Below are 25,274 nucleotides of genomic sequence, written 5' to 3'. Positions count from 1 at the left end.
TGTGTAAAAAGTGTGTGTTCGGGCAACCACTTATCTAACAACCCACCAGATGAGCACAGTACAGTGTGTCAACTACAATACCTATGGGACAGTCATGCTAAACGGAGGAACATCCACCATGTACCAAATTAACCAATAAAACGATGAGGTTGAACAGACAGACAGACGGCACTAAACATAGAAGGCCAACCACAAGTTAAGGAGACAAAAGGTAAGTGGGTCGTGTCTGAGATGTTACGACAGAGAGCACAAGTGGATCACGCCACTAGCACAACACTAGCACAACACTAGCACACATATCATCCAGGTGAGGTCACAGACACGGACACAAACACAACACATCACAGAGGTGGGTCGTAATGTAAAAGGAGGGTGATATCAAATGGAACCAGTAGCAGTAGCATCCGTGGATTGTTTCATATGCGGGTTTTTTTTCTCCCCTACCCGAGGAATTTTGTCCCGGGTGGCCCGAGCTGCAGGATGCGGCTAACGAGGCTCTCGCCCTCGTTAAGAGGGGGCGGGGCAGTGGGAAGGTGTAGTTTACTGTGAGACCAACCGTCCGTTAGCAGCAGTAGGGGAAAGAGAGCGGGAGTAGTCAGAATAACGGGTGACTAGTGTATACTGTTGGGTTTTGGCTGAGTGGAGTGGAGGCCATCAATAGGATGTAACGGTATAAAACATTGGGCTTTAAATATACAGGGACTTTCAAAGTGGAAGTTATTATGTTATTGGTAGACAGCATCTCCTAGCGGTTTACCAATCTACATATCAAATCAATCATGGAGCAAATGTTTTTTTTTAGCAGTTTTTTCATTCCATGTGGATTTTTTTGTTTCCACGTGTCTTATAGAAACAGTTGGTTTTCACATGAAGGGTTAATTTAGAGTTAGAATGCGGCCCGGCTGTTAAAAATAAAACAAGCAAGGCCCCTGGCGCTGGGAGGAAGCTTAGAGCAGAGGTAGCTTTATTAAGGCATAGGCAGGGTGAAATGAATCTGAGAAAAGGAAGAGGGGCTGCAAAATTCTCAGGTTTCATTCATACAGTGGGATTACAGTGTTCTTTGAGGAACACTCTCGCTCTTCTGTTTCTATCCTAGCACCCACTCTGCTCTGTCACAACATAGATCTCTGACATCACTTCTCTCTATTTCATTCTCCCTCGCTCTGTTTCTCTCTCTCACTCTTTCTTCCTCTTTCTCCTAGGATTCTGTATACTTCTACCTCTCTCACACTAACCCTCTCCCTCAATCTCTCCATCTCCGGTATCTTACCCGAGGAACTGGGCACCGACAGGCCCCACCTCGATCAGCCTGCTGGCCAGGCCCTCTCCCTCCACCATGGGAGGCATGGTGGCCAGGCGGTGCCTCTTTACCAGCCGGCAGGTCACCCGCGTGGGAGCGCTGCACTTCCGCGGTGGGATGATGATGCGCAGGCCGTTGTGGCGGCAACCTCGCATGGCTCCGCCCCTGGCGTCAACCATGAAGCTAACCAGGAAGCTGTGAAGGGAATGGGCGGGGACAGATATTATGTTTACAAAACAAAAATATAATGTTTTTTATTTAGGCATTGTCTCTTTGTACCAGATGAGGCTGGTGGGAGGAGCTATAGGAGGACAGGCTCATTGTAATGGCTGGAATGGAATTAATGGAACGGAGTCAAACGTGGTTTCTATATGTTTGATACCATTCCATTTATTCCATTCCGGCCATTACAACGAGTCCCTCCTCCTATAGCGCCTCCCACCAGCCTCCGCTGCTTTGTACATTACCCTTTACACAGATAACGTACATTACATTATGTACATTACAGAAAAAATAAGGATTTTTGACTTGATAACTACGGTCAAATATGAATCCATGTTAAAACAGACATAAGAATGACAGTTTCACTGCATGCCCACACCCACATGCAAAAACACAAGACACAAGTGAGAGGGGAATGGGTGTGATGATAACACTACATACTGTAGTACAGTTAATGTAATAGCGCTGCTACTAACACACTTCACCTGTGACACCATTATGTTATGTAACGCAAATAAACCATGAAAATGACACCCCAAAACGTAGACAATAAAGCACAACGTCAAACGTGGAGATCAAACACACAAACACAAGACTTTGCAGCTGTGAATTGACCCAACACAGTGAAACAACTAACAAAATGGCCACCATGAGTCGGCAGGATTCAACCAAGATGGACACAATGGCTGACCAATGATGATGAGGAAATGTGTGTGACTTTTTGATGCAGCACTAGGTGCAAAAGATGTCTTCCATCTGATAAAAGTGGACTACGTCCCTTATAAAGAGGCCTGTGTAAAAATGAATGGCAAAATGATTGAAAACTGAAACGGGGGAATTGGTGAACGTGGGCAACAGCTATTAGTAGTGTTGCACTCCCTTTCAGGCATTTTTGACACACACACACACAGATCTCCCCGGAAGGAGAGCACACTGTGAAAGGAGGAGGAAGAGGAGGATGAAGAGGAAGAAACCAAGGTGCAGTAGATCACCTGCTGTCGCCATGATCATGGCACGGAGAGGAACGTCTGAAAACAGAACAGAGACCCGATAAGACAGAAGGAGAGAGAGAGAGAGAGAGAGAGAGAGAGAGACAGAGAGAGAGAGAGAGAGAGAGAGAGAGATAGCAAGAGGTAGATAGATGGATAGATAGATAGATAGATAGATAGATAGATAGATAGATAGATAGATAGATAGAAAGGGATGTGTGTTTGTCATATTGCTTGTACTGAACCAGTACTTAGAGACATCCTCAGTGGCCCAACATTAGTGATTCAGGATTTCTGTCATTATAACTAAGAGCGATTATCTTTCCTTATTGTTACCAATTAGTGTGCAGAAAGAGCTAGCCTGAGGACAACAGGGTATCTTCATATCATAATGTATTACACTAATAGGTCTATAATAAGCCCTAACATTGTTCATTACTGCTCTTCATACCCAAAGCCGCTTAACAGATGAGGTTTAGAGTAGGATTACAAAAGGTTGTGAATCTTCTCTCAAAACTCCAAAAATCAACAGCATCTATACTTGAGGTACCTGAACCCACCACTGGTCTAGTGCTGCTTTAGGTACCTGAACCCACCACTGGTCTAGTGCTGCTTGAGGTACCTGAACCCACCACTGGTCTAGTGCTGCTTGAGGTACCTGAACCCACCACTGCTGTAGTGCTGCTTGAGGTACCTGAACCCACCACTGCTGTAGTGCTGCTTGAGGTACCTGAACCCACCACTGCTGTAGTACTGCTTGAGGTACCTGAACCCACCACTGCTGTAGTGCTGCTTGAGGTACCTGAACCCACCACTGCTGTAGTGCTGCTTGAGGTACCTGAACCCACCACTGGTCTAGTGCTGCTTGAGGTACCTGAACCCACCACTGCTGTAGTGCTGCTTGAGGTACCTGAACCCACCACTGCTGTAGTGCTGCTTGAGGTACCTGAACCCACCACTGGTCTAGTGCTGCTTGAGGTACCTGAACCCACCACTGGTCTAGTGCTGCTTGAGGTACCTGAACCCACCACTGCTGTAGTGCTGCTTGAGGTACCTGAACCCACCACTGCTGTAGTGCTGCTTGAGGTACCTGAACCCACCACTGGTCTAGTGCTGCTTGAGGTACCTGAACCCACCACTGCTGTAGTACTGCTTGAGGTACCTGAACCCACCACTGCTGTAGTGCTGCTTGAGGTACCTGAACCCACCACTGCTGTAGTGCTGCTTGAGGTACCTGAACCCACCACTGGTCTAGTGCTGCTTGAGGTACCTGAACCCACCACTGGTCTAGTGCTGCTTGAGGTACCTGAACCCACCACTGCTGTAGTGCTGCTTGAGGTACCTGAACCCACCACTGCTGTAGTGCTGCTTGAGGTACCTGAACCCACCACTGCTGTAGTGCTGCTTGAGGTACCTGAACCCACCACTGCTGTAGTGCTGCTTGAGGTACCTGAACCCACCACTGGTCTAGTGCTGCTTCAGGGGCTGAACACATTGGGCTCAAAGGAGACCTGTACTCATGATAGGTTAGATCAGATAACTGTTGCACCTTTTGCACCAAAATAAGGTTTTGGTCTATTTTGATAGTCAAAGCTCAACCCTTCTGTGTGCCTGCTGTGCCCCCGCGGTACCTACCCAGAGTGGACGGGGCTGGAAGACAGTGCCACATTGTCCAGGTTTTCTGTGCCCCAGCTCAGACGGTATGAGTCCTTCTCATTTTCCCTGGAAAGAGACGACACCTGGCACGCAACAAAGACACGCTTGTTAGGGACTGACCTACCACTGCCAACCATCATTTGAACACAGAATGCATTGCAGTGTTAGGTCAGACACTGCAGTGTTAGGTCAGACACTGCAGTGTTAGGTCAGACACTGCAGTGTTAGGTCAGACACCGCAGTGTTAGGTCAGACACCGCAGTGTTAGGTCAGACACCGCAGTGTTAGGTCAGACACCGCAGTGTTAGGTCAGACACCGTAGTGTTAGGTCAGACACTGCAGTGTTAGGTCAGACACCGCAGTGTTAGGTCAGACACCGCAGTGTTAGGTCAGACACCGCAGTGTTAGGTCAGACACCGCAGTGTTAGGTCAGACACCGTAGTGTTAGGTCAGACACCGTAGTGTTAGGTCAGACACTGCAGTGTTAGGTCAGGTCAGACACTGCAGTGTTAGGTCAGACATTGCAGTGTTAGGGCAGACACTGCAGTGTTAGGGCAGACACTGCAGTGTTAGGTCAGGTCAGACACTGCAGTGTTAGGTCAAACATTGCAGTGTTAGGGCAGACACTGCAGTGTTAGGGCAGACACTGCAGTGTTAGGGCAGACACTGCAGTGTTAGGTCAGGTCAGACACTGCAGTGTTAGGTCAGGTCAGACACTGCAGTGTTAGGTCAGGTCAGACACTGCAGTGTTAGGTCAGGTCAGACACTGCAGTGTTAGGTCAGGTCAGACACTGCAGTGTTAGGTCAGGTCAGACACTGCAGTGTTAGGTTAGGTCAGACACTGCAGTGTTAGGTCAGACACTGCAGTGTTAGGTTAGGTCAGACACTGCAGTGTTAGGTTAGGTCAGACACTGCATTGTTAGGTCAGACACTGCAGTGTTAGGTCAGACACTGCAGTGTTAGGTCAGACATTGCAGTGTTAGGTCAGACATTGCAGTGTTAGGTCAGACGTTGCAGTGTTAGGGCAGACACTGCAGTGTTAGGTCAGGTCAGACACTGCAGTGTTAGGTCAGACACTTTGGTGACCATCTTTACTCAAACTCACCTTTTGTGACTTTCTACTATTAGATAAATTACATTTTAAAGGCAGTCTTTCAATATTCCAATACTGCAGCTTTTACAAATATTACAACCCATTTTATTGAAGTAATCTATACTGACTGTACAAAACATTAAGAACACCTGCTCTTTCCATGACATAGACTGATCAGGTGAATTCAGGTGAAAGCTATGATCCCTTATTGATGTCACTTGTTAAATCCACTTTTTATGCCTTGAGACAATTGAGACATGGATTGTGTATGTGTGCCATTCAGAGGGTGAATGGATAAGACAAAATATTTAAATGCCTTTGAACGGGGTATGGTAGTAGGTACCAGGCGCACCGGTTTGTGTCGAACTGCAACACTGCTGGGTTTTTCACGCTCAACAGTTTCCTGTGTGTATCAAGAATGGTCCACCACCCAAAGGACATCCAGCCAACTTGACACAATTGTGGGAAACGTTAGAGTCATCATGGGCGGCAGCTCTGTGGAACACTTTTGACACCTTGTAGAGTCCATGTCCTGACAAATTGAGGCTGTTCTGAGGGCAAGGGGGAGGGGGGACCACTCAATATTAGGAACTGTTCCTAATGTTTTGTACACTCAGTGTATATTCTGTTCTGAATGCATTGAGCAATGCAAAGCATACTGTAGAATGCACAGTACAGCATGTTTTGGTGCAGAATACGTAAAATGTTGAACACTTTACTTACGTTTTGGCCGGTTAACATCTCGTCCATCAGGCTGTCCTGTTTGGGAGAGTAGTAACCGTGGTGACTGGGAGTGTAGGACCTGTCCGAACTGAGGAGAGGAGGAGAATGTGAGGTTGGTAGCCATGGAAAAATCAAACACAGCTAAAACACTGTTCACCACCCAATATGGCAATAATCTAACCATCAGACATGACACAATAAGTAATCTAAAAGGAAGGAATGGAAGGCTATAATAACTTTGAGCTGATTTACTGGTGGTTTTACAGTCTTTAAAGTCCAACTATTGTTTTGTTAATTTTTGTTCAGAAAAGTAGGGGGGCCAATAAGCGGGCCATCTATTAATTAAACCTGCCATAGAGAAACCATAGCATAAAGAGACAAAAGCTATTTTTGCACATACCTTTGTATTCGACTATGTAAGCATGGTAGGAAGGAGAAGAAATTAGTGAAAGAGCATCAGAAATATTAGAGCATTCATACACACCCCTCCCCCACACAACCATACACCCTTCTCCTCTACCATAGGTATGTGTATAGACTACCTGTCAGAGCGTCCCCCCTCCAGGCTAAAGCGCAGGTAGTTCATTCCATCCAGGTACTGTCCAGGCAGGGAGTCATCCCCCAGCTCCCTCAGGTCCTCTGCCCTCAGATACTCCCCTCCGTCCCCTGTCATAGTGTCATCACCTGGGAGAGAGAGAGAGAGAGAGAGAGAGAGAGAGAGAGAGAGAGAGAGAGAGAGAGAGAGAGAGAGAGAGAGAGAGAGAGAGAGAGAGAGAGAGAGAGAAAGAATGAAAGAAAGAAAGAAAGAAAGAAAGAAAGAAAGAAAGAAAGAAAGAAAGAAAGAAAGAGAGGGAGGGAGAGCAGATCTGTGAGGACCATGGAAGAAGATAGGATCATTCTGGGGAAGGGGACATTGTGATTTGGTGTGCGCTCAGCAGGAGTAACTACGCAGGGGCGAGCACTTACCTGGGATGTGAATGTGCACAATCAAACTGACATGAGGTTGAGTTACACACGTACAGACACACACATTCATACATGATCATCCTCCCTCTTCATCATCACATAAAAGCGCTTGTAAACACTACAGATGAGCTTGGAGACACAGAGGTCATAACTGTCTTGTGTCCACAGAGATGTCCCTGTGTCAATAGCAAAACCGCTGCCTGTAGGCAGAGAGAGATGTCCCTGTGTCAATAGCAAAACCGCTGCCTGTAGGCAAAGAGAGATGTCCCTGTGTCAATAGCATAACCGCTGCCTGTAGGCAGAGAGAGATGTCCCTGTGTCAATAGCATAACCGCTGCCTGTAGGCAGAGAGAGATGTCCCTGTGTCAATAACAAAACCACTGCCTGTAGGCAGAGAGAGATGTCCCTGTGTCAATAGCAAAACCACTGCCTGTAGGCAGAGAGAGATGTCCCTGTGTCAATAGCAAAACCGCTGCCTGTAGGCAGAGAGAGATGTCCCTGTGTCAATAGCAAAACCACTGCCTGTAGGCAGAGAGAGATGTCCCTGTGTCAATAACAAAACCGCTGCCTGTAGGCAGAGAGAGATGTCCCTGTGTCAATAGCAAAACCACTGCCTGTAGGCAGAGAGAGATGTCCCTGTGTCAATAGCATAACCGCTGCCTGTAGGCAGAGAGAGATGTCCCTGTGTCAATAGCATAACCGCTGCCTGTAGGCAGAGAGAGATGTCCACAAACGTGACCGCCAACCACTCCACCTATATAATCCAATATTTCCTTCCAGAAAGAAAGTGAATTCACTGCACAACTGGAGGAGCCAGGAAAAAGACAAATTGCCCATATCTGTAATGAGGTGTTATGAGGTGACTGTTTGGCCATAAACGCACAAACTCTAACACTTCAAACACACCGACAGCGTCATGGCATTTTTTGGTACACCAGAATTACATCAATTTCCAATGAAACTCTGTGTTTGCCTTGCGGCATTGCGTTGCAGAGGCAGTTGTAGTGCGTTGGGTGTGGTGCACATGTTGGATTTATCAAACGTTTGCATCAGACTATATGCGTACACAGCTTGACAGAAATGGTAGCAGAAGGTGAATGTTGAACTTTAGTTATATACATATTCAGACGAAGCTGCGTACTATTTTGCGCAGCGACGCTGTCGGTGTGTTCGAAGTGTAAGAGCCATGACAGAGCCTGGAAGAGTGTACTACTCCCTCCACAGAACAGCGCAAACTGCCTCTAACCAGAATAGAAAGAGCAGTGGGAGGTCCCGGTGCACAACTAAGCAAGAGGACAAGTACATTAGAGTATCTATTTTGAGAAACATATGCTTCACAAGTCTTCAACTGGCAGCTTCATTAAATAGTACTCGCAAAACACCAGTCTCAACGTCAACAGTGGAGAGGCAACTCCGGGAAGGCCAGCATCCCGGAGTCTCCTCTTCACTGTTGACGTTGAGACTGGTGTTCTCCAGATACTATTTAATGAAGCTGCCAGTTGAGGACTTGTGAAGCATCTCACACTCTTTCTATTCTGGTTAGAGGCAGATTGAAGGGAGTAATACACAGCATTGTATGAGATCTTAAGTTTCTTGGCAATTTCTCGCATGGAATAGCCTTAATTTCTCAGAACAAGAATAGACTGACGAGTTTCAGAAGAAAGGTCTTTGTTTCTGGCCCTTTTGAGCCTGTAATCGAACACACAAATGCTGATGCTCCAGATACTCAACTAGTCGAAAGAAGGCAAGTTTTAGTGCTTATTTAATCAGAAGCACAGTTTTCCTCATTCTGTTATAAACTTGGATTAGCTAACACAACGCGTCATTGGAACACAGGAGTGATGGTTGTGGATAATGGGCCTCTGTACGCCTATGTAGATATTCCATAAAAAAATCAGCTGTTTCCGGCTACAATAGTCATTTACAACATTAACAATGTCTACACTGTATTTCTGATCAATTTTATGTTATTTTAATGGACAAAAAAATATGCTTTTCTTTCAAAAACAAGGACACTTCTAAGCGACCCCAAACTTTTGAACGGTAGTGTACAGTTGAAGTCGGAAGTTTACATACACCTTAGCCAAATACATTTGAACTCAGTTTCATAATTCCTGACATTTAATCCTAGTAAAAATTCCCTTTCTTTGGTCAGTTAGGATCACCACTTTATTTCAAGAATGTGAAATGTCAGAATAATAGTAGTGAAAATTATTTACTTCAGCTATTATTTCTTTCATCACATTCCCAGAAGTTGTCATACATTCAATTAGTACTTGGTAGCACTGCCTTTAAATTGTATAACTTGGGTTAAATGTTTTGGGTAGCCTTCCACAAGCGACCCACAAGACATTGGGTGAATTTTGGCCCATTCCTCCTGACAGAGCTGCTGGAACTGAGTGAGGTTTATAGGCCAACTTGCTCACACATGCTGTTTCAGTGCTGCCCAACAAGTTTCTATGGGATTGAGGTCAGGGCTTTATGATGGCCACTCCAATACCTTGACTTTGTGGTCCTTAAGCCATTTTGCCACAACTTTGGAAGTATGCTTGGAGTCATTGTCCATTTGGACGACCCATTTGTGACCATGCTTTAACTTCCTGACTGATGCCTTGAGATGTTGCTTCAATATATCCACATCATTTTCCTGCCTCTTGATGCCATCTATTTTGTGAAGTGCACCAGTCCCTCCTGCAGCAAAGCACCCGCACAACATGATGCTGCCAACCCTGTGCTTCATGGTTGGGATGGTATTCTTCGGCTTGCAACCTAACTGTATGTAAACTTCAGACTTCAACTGTAGTTCCATAAATTTTTTTCAACTGGTACCAGGGACCTTCAGACGAGTCTTGTGAGGCCTGTGGGCGTCCTAGAGCAAAACAACCAACATGTAAATGTTTGTGATAGTCTCATCTTTCCATAGAGATAAAGATAATACAAAGAAAAAAACATTCGTTTTTCTTTTCATCATCTTTGAAATGCATGAGAAAGGCCAGACTGTATTATTCCAGCTTAGGCACAATTTAGATTTTGACCAATAGATAGCAGCAGTAGATAGCAGCAGTGTATGTGCAAAGTTCTAGACTGATCCAATGAACCATTGCATTTCTGTTCAAAATGTTGTATCAAGTCTGCCCAAATGTGCCTAATTGGGTTATTAATACATTTTCAAGTTCATAACTGTGCACTCTCCTCAAACAATAGCATGGTATTCTTTCACTGTAATAGCTACTGTAAATTGGACAGTGTAGTTAGATACAGTGAAGAATTTAAGCTTATCAGATATGTTTATGTCCTGGGAAATTTTCTTGCTTCATTTCACACTTCTCCCCAGCCTACATACTGTAATTCAGGCTCTCCGGGCCATGGCATGTGATATGAGATCTCCTATGAGTTCACAGCATTTCAGAGTGGGGATTTGAAATAGCTTAGGGTGAAACTATCTTCCAGGGTTGTTTACAGACAAGTGTTTTGCATTTAACCCCATCTTTTTGGCATTAAACAGTCTCCATATATACTCCATTCTTTTTTTCAACTGGTAGCAGGGACCTTCAGACGAGTCGTGTGAGGCCTGTGGGGGTCCTATAGTGTTTTGCTAGACGTTTAATGACACACTGTACGGGGTAGCATTTATTAAGGGCTCAGAGCATGGTGGATCTGAATAGTAAAATGCTTTTAAAACCACTGCTTCCCCTAGCTGATTATCAAGGAGCGTTTCAAAACAAAATCACTGTCGCATTAACATTCAATGGGACACAGACATCATTAGTGTCAATGTAGTTTGTTGTCCACACTAACGCTTTTCGCAATGATATCCAGTATTTCCCATTTAGACATGTGGCCCTAAATGTGTATATCACAATCTTGATTTCACCGCACTGTGTGTGAATCAAAACCCCCAACCAACAGTGGTTGAGGTTGGTGCAGGTTCAAGTATATACTCTAAGACTCATCCATGACAGCTTGTTATACACAACCATTGCAGAGGAATCTCACACCATGCGAATTACCACGACCACAACAATCCGCCACACACTCGTCAATAGCATTCACCACGGCAACCTTGACACGGTGTACCTTCTAAATCCATGGAGTCATCTGACAGAACAGCATCCTCATTCTGTTTCAGCCCTGTGGGTACAGTCTGCAGGCCTGTACAGTGTACAGTACAGTGAGAAACTAGCTGACCACAACCCACACACACTAGGATTGGGCTGTGGAGAAACGGGAAGGACTTGGGGAAGGCTGAATGAGATGTCTACTCTTATAAAAAGGGTGTATTTGGCTGTCGCCATAGGGGAACCATTTTTGGTTCCAGGTAGAACCCTTTTGGGTTCCATGTATAAGCCTTTGTGGAAAGAGTTCTTCCTGGAACCAAAACGGTTCTACCTGGAACCAAAAAGGGTTCTTCAAAGGGTTCTCTTATGGGAATAGCTGAAGAACCATTTTAGGTTCTAGATAGCACCTTTTTTCTAAGAGTATACAGGGAAACTGGGACAGGGTTTGAAGTCAGGCCTACAGAGGTGCTAGTCGGTCAAACCACTACATCAACCAAATAAATAGACTGAAGTTTAGAATAACTGTCTCTATATATGGTGCTGGTCATATACAGTAGGCTAGTGACTGGATCAAGTGTCAAACTCACCCTCCTCATCAGAGACATCCAGGACTTCAGTCATGGTCTCAGGAACGTTCATCTTGTGTTTCTCTGTCACCGTCTAGACGACATAAACAGACAAATTCCGTTACAATTTGAAGGACAAATCCTACATTTAACTTCAGTCAAATTGTCACTTAGTCTACTATTGACATTAATGCAAAATTAAGTGAAAATTCAACTCAAGTGGAAGTTAGGATTTGCCCCTCACAGGCTAAATAAACACCATGTGTAAATACTGTGATTTCAGACTAGATGTGAAGGGCTGTTGGACTGAGATAGTTGAATGACTCACGGTTGTCGAGGTAATAATCTCCTCGGTGACCACCTTGAGTGTGTCCACCACAGAGATGTAGCCCAGTCGCCGGGCGATGGCCAGAGCTGTGTTACCATTCTGTTAGGATGGGAGAAAGACATAAGTGTGTGTGTGTGTGTGTGTGTGTGTGTGTGTGTGTGTGTGTGTGTGTGTGTATGTGTGTGTGTGTGTATGTGTGTGTGTGTGTGTGTGTGTGTGTGTGTGTGTGTGTGTGTGTGTGTGTGTGTGTGTGTGTGTGTGTGTGTGTGTGTGTGTGTGTGTATGTGTGTGTGTGTATGTGTGTGTGTGTGTGTGTGTGTGTGTGTGTGTGTGTGTGTGTGTGTGTGTGTGTGTGTGTGTGTGTGTGTGTGTGTGTGTGTGGTGTGTTCAGGAGCGAGTCCACTCACCACAGTGATGTTGTTGGGCTTAGCGCCATTCTGCAGCAGTAGATTGATGATGTGTGTGTTTCCTTGCTGTGCTGCTTGGTGGAGGGGAGTGTACCCATTCTGAGAAGATAAAGTACTGACTTTAATGACTGTCTGGCAAGGCCTGGACATTTAAGATATTCAAACGTGAACCCTTGGGCTAGCACGCCGTTAAAGAAAAGCATGTATTGACATTCATAACACAGAGAAAAAGTTCTTAAGTGCTTTATCACACACTATATACACCTTTCTTATGCTTTTCGATATGCAACAAACCCCATTACAAATGCACTGTGGCAGTTTTGTGTATGGTTTATTACCTTGGTTTTGGCGTTGACGCTAGCACCGTTCTGTAAGAGGAAGTTGACCATCTTGGCGTTTCCATAGTGACACGCTACAATCAGTGGAGTGTAACCCAACTGGGGGAGAAAAATAAATCAGTGTCTAAACACATCTACTAACATTATCAAAGATAAATAATAGTGCCTTATCATCTTTCCAGTAGAATGGTCATTCTATGCTCAAATTAAATGAATGTAAGTTCTGTCCATACCTTAGTTTGTTGGTCCAGGTTGGCTCCATGTGTAGCCAGTATCTCACTGACAACCACCTTGTCCTCCTGGGCAGCAAGATGGAGGGAGGTGAGGCCACTCTGAAGGGACAATTTGTTACAATATGTTACTCACCACATCTCTAAATCCATCAATCAATTAGCACACTGTATAGTGTAACTATAGACAGAAGATTGTCCATAGATACTGTATGTGGTTACATTAGGTTACATGGTTCCCCTAAATATTGAGTGAGTTTTGAGTGACAGGCGACCTTTACCACCAAAACAGGAAATTACACGTTGACAGGGGAGGAAATGTGAGATTGGGTACTTGGGTTTTATGACCCGTTTCACTCATGCAGAGTGCAGATACACTCCACCAGGTGTTATCAGTGAGATAGTTTGCATTTGTCGTCGGTACAGTATATATGACAAGGCCGACTGAGTCTGGTACAGCAGTGATATATCTACATCCACTCAGGTCTGTCTGGGGTTCAGTGATAGTGCTGGATGAAGAATGAGTGGATTGAAAAACGGGTAAAGGAGGAATAAATCGGGGGTTTCTGCTTGAAACAAATCCCTGTGATAAATGGGGATAGAGGAGGTTGACTGACGGCCCTGCATGCCTGATCTACATGTCTAAGACAATGTGTGTCTGAGCGGGACTATAAAGTGTGCGCTTGTGTGTGTGCGTGCATGTGTGTTTGTGTGCGTATGTGAGCACATGTGTTTGTGTGCATGTCCTGTACTCATAAGCGTATACATGTTTAGTATGTGCATGTCTATAAGCGTGTGTAGGTGCGTGCATGCGAGCAGGTGTGTGTCTCGCTTTCGCTTACAGACAGGGATAATTAAGTAGGATCCATGGTCGTCACGGCAGTGTACTAACCTCCCACATCCCTCGCTGTGACTCATCCATCTACAGCACTGGGCACCAGCAATCTTACTGTTCCTAAAATAGCCATGAAATAGCTCTCCATCCCTCTTTTAACTTCATTCCTGCTACATTCTTGTAAGCCATGCAGGAGCTCTGTAATCACAACTGAGTACTTGTAACAAAGCTAAATGTAATAACACTGGTAACTGTAATACCACTGGTAAATGTAATAACACTGGTAACTGTAATACCACTGGTAAATGTAATAACACGGGTAAATGTAATAACACTGGTAACTGTAATACCACTGGTAAATGTAATAACACTGGTAAATGTAATAACACTGGTAACTGTAATACCACTGGTAACTGTAATAACACTGGTAACTGTAATACCACTGGTAAATGTAATAACACTGGTAAATGTAATAAAACTGCTAAATGTAATAACACTGGTAACTGTAATACCACTGGTAAATGTAATAACACTGGTAACTGTAATACCACTGGTAAATGTAATAACACTGGTAAATGTAATAACACTGGTAACTGTAATACCACTGGTAAATGTAATAACACTGGTAACTGTAATACCACTGGTAAATGTAATAACACTGGTAACTGTAATACCACTGGTAAATGTAATAACACTGGTAACTGTAATACCACTGGTAAATGTAATAACACTGGTAACTGTAATACCACTGGTAAATGTAATAACACTGGTAACTGTAATACAACTGGTAAATGTAATACCACTGGTAAATGTAATAACACTGGTAACTGTAATAACACTGGTAAATGTAATAACACTGGTAAATGTAATACCACTAGTAAATGTAATACCACTGGTAAATGTAATAACACTGGTAAATGTAATAACACTGGTAAATGTAATAACACTGCTAAATGTAATAATCTTTTCTATTTGTAATAACTTTCAGATTTTTTTATTTACAGCGGCAAGGAAAGGTATGTGAACCTTTTGGAATTACCTAGATTTCTGCATAAAATTTGATCTGATCTTCACATAGACAAACATTGTGCTTAAACTAATAACACACAAATTATTGTATTTTTCTTGACTATATTGAATACATCATTTAAACATTCACACTGTAGGTTGGAAAAAGTATGTGAACCCCCTAGGCTGATGACTTCTCCAAAAGCTAATTGGAGTCACGAGTCAGCTAACCTGGAGTCCAATCAATGAGACGAGATTGGAGATGTTGGTTGGAGCTGCCCTGCCCTATAAAAAACCCTCACAAAATTTGAGTTTGCTATTCACAAGAAGCATTGCCTGATGTGAACCGGGCCTCGAACAAAAGAGATCTCAGAAGATCTAAGATGAAGAATTGTTGACTTGCATAAAGCTGGAAAGGGTGACAAAAGTCTCTCTACAAGCCTTGATGTTCATCAGTCCACGGTAAGACAAATTATCTATAAATGGAGAAAGTTCAGCACGGTTGCTACTCTCCCTAGGAGTTGCCATCCTGCAAAGACGACTGCAAGAGCACAGCGCAGAATGCTCAATGAGGTTAAGAAGAATCCTAGAGTGTCAGCTAAAGACGTACAGAAATCTCTGGAACATGCTAACATCTCTGTTGACGAGTCTACGATATGTAAAACACTAAACAAGAATGGTGCTCATGGGAGGACACCACAGAAGAAGCCACTGCTGTCCAAAAAAAAACATTTCTGCACATCTGAAGTTTGCAAAAGCGCACCTGGATGTTCCACAGCACTACTGGCAAAATATTCTGTGGACAGATGAAACTACAGTTGAGTTGTTTGGAAGGAACAAAGAACACTATGTGTAGAGAAGAAAAAGGCACAGCACACCAACATCAAAACCTCATCCCAACTGTAAAGTATGGTGGAGGGAGCACCATGGTTTAGGGATGCTTTGCTGCCTCAGGGCCTGGACAACATGCTATCATCGACGGAAAAATGGGAGGCGAAAGTCGAGTCATGAACCCCCTATCTGCACTTCTTAACACCCGATGGAAAAATGAATTCCCAAGTTTATCAAGACATTTTGCAGAAGAATGTAGGACTATCTGTCCGCCAAATGAAGCTCAACAGAAGTTGCGTGATGCAACAGGACAATGACCCAAAACACAGAAGTAAATCAACAACAGAATGGCTTCAAAAGAAGAAAATACGCCAGCTGGAGTGGCCCAGTCAGAGTCCTGACCTCAACCTGATTGAGATGCTGTGGCATGACCTCGAGAGCGGTTCACAGCAGACATCCTAAGAATATTGCTGAACTGAAACAGTTTTGTAAAGATGAATGGTCCAAAATTCCTCCTGACCGTTGTGCAGGTCTGATCTGCAACTACAAAAAACCTTTGGTTGAGTTTATTGCTGTTTATTGCAGACTGTGTTTGTCTAATTGTTGTGACTTAGATGAAGGTCAGATCAAATCTTATTACCAATTTATGCAGAAATCCAGGTAATTCCAAAGGGTTCTCATACTTTTTCTTGCCACTGTAATAACTTGCCTGTAAACGTAATAAAACGTTGAACGATAAACGGAATAACGTTTTCCGGTAAATGTAACACACACACATTCGGTCTTCAACGAGGTCCGGAGGGCCGCACAGATTTCGTTTTACATTTGCATAAAATGTGCCTCCATCCATCGTTTTATCCATTGTTTTGGGAATTTGCAATGCTCCCTGAATGGGCTCGGGAGGCGAAAGTCGAGTCATGACCCCCCTATCCGCGCTTCTTAACACCCGCCCACTTTACCCGGAAGCCAGCCGCACCAATGTGTCGGAGGAAACACCTTTCACCTGACAACCGATGTCAGCCTTTAGGCGCCCGGCCCGCCACAAGGAGTCGCTAGAGTGTGATGAGCCAAAGCCCTTGTGGCTAGGACCACGGATTGACTCGGGAGTGTGACTGTTTGAATCCTTGCTGTTTGTTGGTGTTTCCCTCTGCCTTGTGACCTGCCCTGTCTGGAACTGCGAGGAGTAACAGTCTATATTCCTACAAATGACAAAGACCAAAGCTGGTGAGAGTACCATTGAGGATAGTGGTGTCTCTCTATCACAGGTGAAGGATCTTTTAAACTAACAAAAATAGTTCCACAAGCAGTTGTTACAACAACAAGAAAATAGTGTCCAAATATTGGTGGAGTAATAAAATAATGGGCGATCTGACCAGAGAGGTCCAGGACCTGAAGAACAGTTTGCAGTTCACCCAGGGTCAGCTTGATGGGTTTAAACAGGAGAACAGCAAGATGACAGCAATCTGTTAGTCATTGAGAGAGGACATCAGTTCTGTATGTGACCTAATGATAACAATGACGGAGAAATCAGAACAACATTGTTGTGGACGGAATTGCAGAATCTCCACATGAGACTTGGATGGAATCCGAGGACAAAGTGAGGGAAATTATCACTGAGAAACTGAAGATGGATCACAGGAAGATTGAGGTGGAGCGCGCCCACAGGACTGGAAAACCCCCACCGGCACAGGTGACAGGCCCAGGCCGATAGTAGACAAGTTCCTGAGGTTATAGGGCAAGGTAGCTGTTCTGGAAAAAGCCAAGAACTTGAGAGGAATGTACCGAAACGAGGACTATCCTGAAGCTGTGCGCCAGAAGATGAAAGCGCTTATCACAGCCATGAAAGCTGCCAGAGCGCATGGGGACATGGTGCGTAGGGACATCTGTTATAACAGGCTCATTGTTCACCCTCCCTCCCAAAAGCCTGGAAGGGATGAGTGAGCCAAGCCTGTGGGTTCGTAGTTTCAACCCCACAGCACACACACACTTACACACACCAACTGATTGCTGAATGTTTTATTTTCTCTTGCTTTCCATATTATGTCTATCTCTGATAAGCTACCAAGGAAAGGGCTACAAAAGCCCATATTAATATACCGCCTCAGAAATGAGGTTCATGAAATAAATAACTTGCTAAGATCAGATCATTTTCATATATTAGCCATCTCTGAGACTCACTTGGGTAATTCCTTTGATGACACAGTATTAGCAATACAAGGATATAACATCCAGTTGAAGTCAGAAGTTTACATAGACTTAGGCTGGAGTCATTAAAACTCATTTTTCAAACACTCCACAAATGTCTTGTTAACAAACTATAGTTTTGGCAAGTTGTTTAGGACATCTACTTTATGCATGACACAAGTAATTTTTCCAACAATTGTTTACAGACAGATTATTTAACTCACTGTGAGCACCAGCTGTAAGAGCAGCTCACAGATCATTGCACCTGTACATAGCTCATCTGTAAATAGCCCATCCAACTACCTCATCCCCATACTGTATTTATTTATTTTGCTCCTTTACACCCCAGTATCTCTACTTGCACATTCATCTTCTGCACATCTATCACTCCAGTGTTTAATTGCTATATTGTAATTACCTCACCACTATGGCCTATTTTATTGCCTTACCTCCCTTATCGCACCTCATTTGCACACACTGCATATATATATTTTTTCTACTGTATTATAGACTGGATGTTTGTTTATTCCATGTGTAACTCGTGTTGTTGTATGTGTTGAACTGCTTTGCTTTATCTTGGCCAGGTAGCAGTTGTAAATGAGAACTTGTTCTCAACTAGCCTACCTGGTTAAATAAAGGTGAAATATATATATTTTTAAACTGTGTCACAATTCCAGTGGGTCAGAAGTTTACATACACTAAGTTGACTGTGCCTTTAAACAGCTGGAAAATTCCAAAAAAGGATGTCATGGCTTTAGAAGCTTCTAAATTGGAGGTGTACCTGTGGATGTTTTTCAAGGCCTACCATCAATCTCAGTGCCTCCTTGCTTGGCATCATGGGAAAATCAAAAGAAATCAGCCAAGACCTCAGAAAATTGTAGTCCTCCACGTGTCTGGTTCATCCTTGGGGGCTATTTCCAAATGACTGAAGGTACCACGTTCATCTGTACAAACAATAGTACGCAAGTATAAACACCATGGAACCACGCAGCTGTCATACAGCTCAGGAAGAAGACGTGTTCTATCTCCTAGAGATGAACACACTTTGGTGCGAAAAGTGCAAATCAATCCCAGAACAACAGCAAAGGACCTTGTGAAGATGCTGGAGGGAACAGGTACAAAAGTATCTATAACCACAGTAAAATGAGTCCTATATCAACATAACCTGAAAGGCTGCTCAGCAAGGATGAAGTCACTGCTCCAAAACCGCCATAAAAAAGCCAGACTACAGTTTGCAACTGCACATGAGGACAAAGGTCGTACTTTTTGGAGAAATGTCCTCTGCTCTGATGAAACAAAAATAGAACTGTTTGGTCATATTGACCATCGTAATGTTTGGAGGAAAAAGGGGGAGGCTTACAGGCTGAAGAACACCATCCCAAACATGAAGCACGGGGTGGCAGCATCATGTTGTGGGGGTGCTTTGTGGCAGGAGGGACTGGTGCACTTCACAAAATAGATGGCATCATGAGGGGGGGAAATTATGTGGATATATTGAAGCAACTTCTCAAGACATCAGTCAGAAAGTTAAAGCTTGGTCGCAAATGGGTCTTCCAAATCAAATCAGCAAATCAAATTGATTTATAAAGCCCTTTTTACATCAGCTGATATCTCAAAGTGCTGTACAGAAATGGACAACGACCACAAGCATACTTCCAAAGTTGTGGCAAAATGGCTTAAGGACAACAAAGTCAAGGTATTGGAGTGGCCATCACAAAGCCCTGACCTCAATCATATAGAACATTTGTGGGCAGAACTGAAAAAGCATGTGTGAGCAAGGAGGCCTAGAAACCTGACTCAGTTACACCAGCTCTGTCAGGAGGAATGGGCCAAAATTCACCCAACTTATTGTGGGAAGCTTGTGGAAGGCTACCCAAAGCATTTGACCCAAGTTAAACAATTTAAAGGCAATGCTACCAAATACTAATTGAGTGTATGTAAACTTCTGACCCACTGGGAATGTGATGAAAGAAATAAAAGCTTAAATAAATCATTCTCTCTACCATTATTCTGACATTTCACATTCTTAAAATAAAGTGATGATCCTAACTGACCTAAAACAGGGAATTTTTACTCGGATTAAATGTCAGGAATTGTGAAAAACTGAGTTGAAATGTATTTGGCTAAGGTGTATGTAAACTTTCGACTTCAACTGTGTATAGAAGAGGCAAGAATGCACATGGGGGAGTTGTGGTTGCAGGTTCACCTGCCTCATCTAAAGATTAATCTTTTAGAGTGTTGCTTTAGGCCACCAAGTGCTAACAGTCAGTACCTAGATAATGTGTGTGAAATGCTTGATAGTGTATGTGATGTAAACAGAGAGGGCTACTTTTTTGGAGACCTGAATATTGACTGGTTTTCATCAAGCTGTCCGCTCAAGAGGAAGTTTCTCACTGTAACCAGTGCCTGTAATCTGGTTCAGATTATTAATCAACCTACCAGGGTATTTACAAAGAATACAGGAACTATTTCATCCACATGTACTAATCACATTTTTACTAATACTATAGAACTTTGTCCTAAAGATGTATCGATACACCTTGGATGCAGGAAAGCCAAGGTTCCAAAAGCTGGTGTATAAGATATCATGCAGATGATTTTGCTGTGACTCTTATGTGGATGATGTAAAAAATATTTGTTGGTCTGATGTGATTAATATGGAGCCTCCTGCCTCTTTAAAAAAATGTTTTATGTTTAACCTTTATTTAACTAGGCAAGTCAGTTAAGAACAAATTCTTATTTTCAATGACGGCCTACCCCGGCCAAACCCGGACGACGCTGGGCCAATTGTGCGCCACACTATGGGACTCCCAATCACGGCCGGATGTGACGCAGCGTGGATTCAAACCAGGTCCTGCAGTGACGTCTCTTGCACTGAGATGCAGTGTCTTAGACCTCTGCGCCACTCGGGAGACTCTACACTTGATGAATTTATGAACTTGCTTCTTCCAAGGATTAATAAACATGCACCTGTTAAGAAACTGACAGTTAGAACTGTTAATCAAAAAGACGGAAATAACAAATGAAGACCTTGATTTGGGCTATTACACGAACGGTTGAAGCTATTAATGTTATTCATCAACGTCATCAATGTAATAATAACCTTGATTAATAATAATCAAGTGTGTGTGTGTGTGTGTGTGTGTGTGTACATGTGTGTACACGACTGTGCATGTGTGTACATTTCAATGTGTGCTTGTGTGACGGATGTGAAACGGCTAGCTTAGTTAGCGGAGCGCGATAAATAGCGTTTCAATCGGTGACGTCACTTGCTCTGAGACCTTGAAGTAGTGGTTCCCCTTGCTCTGCAAGAACCACGGCTTTTGTGGAGCGATGGGTAACGATGCTTCGTGGGTGACTGTTGTTGATGTGTGCAGAGGGTCCCTGGTTCGCGCCAGTCTAAAGTTATACTGTTACACTTGTGAGTGTGTCTATGTATGAGTATTCATGGATGATGTGCATGAGTTTGTTTGTGTTGTAATTGGCTGTGGGTGCTGGTATGTGCATCCAATTGGGGGAAGTAGCACATAATAACATTGATTTTGTGATGTTATAACATGATTGGTTGAAGTTATTACAGTATTCATAAAAAGTTGTTATTCACTAGTTAATGAAATAACTTATTACACTTATCGGAAAAAGTTATTCTGTTTACCTTATAAACATTTTTACATTTACCAGCAAGTTATTACATTTACCAGGTTTAAAAATAGAAACATTATTACATTTCCTGGTGTTAATACATTTACCGTTGTTACAGGGCTGGAAGCTAACCTGAGATATGTGTGTGTAATTCGCATTTTTCTGAGAAAATATCACAAAGATATCGACGAGTCTTTTAGAGTGAAAGCTAACCCCCCCCTGTTAGGATTCGCCCTTACTGACAGCGTAACTATATTCACAAAAGACCCTAACAAAGGGAGATCTGAAAGGAGAGAACGCGAGTGGAAAGAAAGACTGACATCAGAGGCCCTGTTCATTTGAACCCCTCAGAAGCAGTGAGACATCACGTCTCAGAGAAGAGAGGCAGTCAGTATCTGTGACCAGAGTACGAAGGCCTATGTACAACTTTAACTTTTCAGTTGGTTTTAATGTGTGAGTCGTTGAAGAGTGGGTTCAAACCCACGGTCGCGTTACATAAGCAGTTTAAAACCAAGAAGGATGGGAAGATGTAGCCCTACCTTGGTGGAGACGTTGACTTCAGTCCCCTTCTCGATGAGCAGGGCGGCCATGTCAGCGTGCCCCTCCTGTGAGGCCAGGTGCAGAGGGGTGACCCCCTGCTTGGTCAGGATGTTGGTGTCTGCCCCGTACTGCAGCAGCACCACCGCAATGTCCATCTGGTTCTTCTTCGCCGCAATGTGGAGTGGGGTGTAGCCATTCTGGAGGGAGAGTGTGTGAGAGAGAAAGAAAAATTCAGCCATACAGATACCTTTAGAGATGTAGTCACTCACTCACACACACACGCACACACCACATACTAACACACAGAAGCGCGCACACACACTCACTCACTCACTCACTCACTCTCACTCACTCACTCACTCACTCACTCACTCACTCACTCACTCACTCACTCACTCACAGAAGCGTGCACACTCACTCACTCACTCACACACTCACACACCCACTCACACACACACACACACACACACACACACACACACACACACACACACACACACACACTCACACACACACACACACACACACACACACACACACACACACACACACACACACACACACACACACACACACACACACACACACAGCTTCAATACCACATTGACTGTCCACCCCTAGGCTGACCGACGTCTCTCCTCCCACCTGTTTGGGGAGAGTGCCAGAGTGGCCTCACGGAGGTCTCACCTTGGCCGTGGTGTGGGGGGAGGCCCCTTTGTCCAAAAGCAGGAGCGCCACCTTCTGGTTATCATAATGTGCAGCGACATGGAGAGGTGTGAGGCCGTTCTGCAAGGATGACGAGGTGAGTGCAGATTGGATAAAACCAGGCTGGTTAGCGGAGCAAGCAGCCATTAAGAACACTGGTCAACATACACAACACATGATAAATAAGCTGAGTTATAGGGGCACTATTACAGCTTGTTACGGAAAACGAGGCTTATATTAAAGAGCAAGCAGCAGGAGGATCGCTGGGCGGGTCCTTATTCAAAAAGAATAAGAAGAAACAAATTATATCTGTTATCTGTCTTTCCTAAAAGTAGAGGAATAAACAGCAGTTAATCAAACTTAAAGTTGATATAATCAAACTATGCTTACCGGTAGGCTCGCTGACAACATAGCCTCAACCAGAAATAACAACAGACTTTTAAAATATATGGCCAGATAATTCCTCATCAGACTATTCCTCATCAGATAATTCCTCATTAGCTATTTCCTCGTCAAATAATTCCTCATCAGATAATTCCTCATCAGATAATTCTTCATCAGATAATTCCTCAAACAATTCCTCATCAGATAATTCCTCATCAGATAATTCCTCATCAGATAATTCCTCATCAGATAATTCCTCATCAAACAATTCCTCATCAGATAATTCCTCATCAGATAATTGCTCATCAGACTATTCCTCATCAGATAATTCCTCATCAGATAATTCCTCATCAAACAATTCCTCATCAGATAATTGCTCATCAGATAATTGCTCATCAGATAATTCCTCATCAGACTATTCCTCATCAGACTATTCCTCATCAGACTATTCATCAGACTATTTCTCATCAGACTATTTCTCATCAGACTATTCCTCATCAGATAATTCTTCATCACTTAAAATAGGTCAGAGCATTGTCTGATATTGTAAAAATATAACACACCTTGTGAGAAATAGACTGTTCTACTGTGTAGTTATTTCTCCCTCTAACACAAAACTATACAATGATTAAGAGTTTGAATTTTATGGTAATGCTTACCTTCCCAGCAGAATCAGGGGGAGCTGTTTTTTTCAGGAGAAGTTTGACCACATCCAGGCTTCCGTACTTGGATGCCACATGCAGGGGAGTGAATCCTTTCTGTATGGAGACAACATACAGATGACCATTTAATAATGACTGAAACAAACACTATCTATATCTTCATCAATGTGCATAAGGCTCATGGAATACACTGAGTGTACAAAACATTAGGAACAGCTTCCTTATATTGAGTTGCACCTCCTTTTGTCCTCAGAACAGCCTCAATTCCTCAGGTCATGGCCTCTACAAGGTGTTGAAAGCGTTTCACAGGGATACTGGCACATGTTGACTCCAATGCTTCCCACAATTGTGTCAAGTTGGCTGGATGTCCTTTGGGTTTTGGACCATTCTTGATACACAGGAAACTGTTGAGCGTGAAAAAACCCGGCAGCGCTGCAGTTCTTGACCCAAACCGATGTGCCTGGCACCTACTACCATACCCCGTTCAAAGGCACTTAAATATTTTGTCTTGCCCATTCACCCTTTGAATGGCACACGTACACAATCCATGTCTCAATTGCCACAAGGCTTAAACATCCTTCTTCAACCTGTCTCCTCCCCTTCATCTACACGGATTGAAGTGGATTTAACAACTGACATCAATAAGGGATCATAGCTTTCACCTGGATTCACCTGGTCAGCCTATGTCATGGAAAGAGCAGGTGTTCATAATGTTTTGTGCACTCAGTGTATATTCAAAAGTAATTATTTCAAGACAGCGTCATTTCCAAAGGGATTAGAAATTCACAGCCAACTAATGATGTATGTGAACCAAACATAATGCAATTTAAGATGCACAATAACAACAAATTTCTGTGCACCCACATTGCTTATGCAATCATAGGTAATATCCCAAAATCTAATTTACAGAGTAAAACCTGATCAGTAACATATTACCAACGCAGCCACCAGGTGGTGCTCTTTAGCCATTGTCACATTAGGCTGTTGTGATAGGACGACGGTGTTGCCTCCATGTCACGTCTCCCGTGTTTACGACCCAGCCCATGAAGAGAGGGAATCCTATTATCTGTGTAACGCTGGTTCATTTCTGATGTAATACACATCCGAGTAGAAACAACGTGTAGATAAGAAGAGAATGAGAGGCACTAATGGTGGTGTTGTGAAAAATTAGAATCCATAGGGTGTAAAACATCACCTATCTAACAGATCAAACACAGGCAATTAGGGACAGAGGTAGAGAGGAGCAAGTCTAGGAAGATGTTGTTCAACGGGCAAACCGCTGTCCCTGTCCTGTTGTTGATGCTAACAATGCCACACCTGTTATCCCCATTAGACAAGGAGAAGAGGGGGCAGGGAGGAGAGGGAGATAGATATAGAGAGAGAAGAAGATGGGGACAGAGAGAGAGAGAGAGAGAGAGAGAGCGAGCGAGAGAGAGAAAGAGAAGAAGGGAGAGCAGGGAGAGAGAGAGAGAGAGAGAGAGAGAGAGAGAGGAAGGGAGAGCAGGGAGAGAGATGGGTGAATTTTACTGCATCATAAACCTCAGAGCCCAGAGCATATGAATAAATTAGCACTGATATATTGTTGTGTCAATGGATGTTGAATATCC

At 43.6% G+C, this 25,274-nt stretch overlaps 1 protein-coding gene across 1 annotated transcript in view; it reads right to left on the bottom strand.

Annotated features, from left to right (window-relative positions):
* LOC139379080 (ankyrin-2-like) overlaps window positions 1–25,274 on the bottom strand; it is a 136,859-nt gene that overhangs the window by 45,598 nt on the left and 65,987 nt on the right. Inside the window, exons 15-29 of the mRNA XM_071121850.1 lie at window positions 23,665–23,763; window positions 22,604–22,744; window positions 21,916–22,113; window positions 12,880–12,978; window positions 12,647–12,745; window positions 12,309–12,407; window positions 11,902–12,000; window positions 11,595–11,667; window positions 11,027–11,101; window positions 6,526–6,667; window positions 5,984–6,071; window positions 4,147–4,250; window positions 2,515–2,550; window positions 1,271–1,495; window positions 445–543 (exon numbers count right to left, since the gene is read on the bottom strand). Of these exons, the coding sequence (XP_070977951.1) occupies window positions 445–543; window positions 1,271–1,495; window positions 2,515–2,550; window positions 4,147–4,250; window positions 5,984–6,071; window positions 6,526–6,667; window positions 11,027–11,101; window positions 11,595–11,667; window positions 11,902–12,000; window positions 12,309–12,407; window positions 12,647–12,745; window positions 12,880–12,978; window positions 21,916–22,113; window positions 22,604–22,744; window positions 23,665–23,763 (1,676 nt within the window). The remainder of the gene's footprint in view (window positions 1–444; window positions 544–1,270; window positions 1,496–2,514; window positions 2,551–4,146; window positions 4,251–5,983; window positions 6,072–6,525; window positions 6,668–11,026; window positions 11,102–11,594; window positions 11,668–11,901; window positions 12,001–12,308; window positions 12,408–12,646; window positions 12,746–12,879; window positions 12,979–21,915; window positions 22,114–22,603; window positions 22,745–23,664; window positions 23,764–25,274) is intronic.

Source organism: Oncorhynchus clarkii, chromosome 21 (genome assembly GCF_045791955.1).
Source record: "Oncorhynchus clarkii lewisi isolate Uvic-CL-2024 chromosome 21, UVic_Ocla_1.0, whole genome shotgun sequence".
In the NCBI taxonomy this organism is placed as follows: Eukaryota; Metazoa; Chordata; class Actinopteri; order Salmoniformes; family Salmonidae; genus Oncorhynchus; species Oncorhynchus clarkii.
This window is presented reverse-complemented; position numbering and strand designations above follow the sequence as displayed.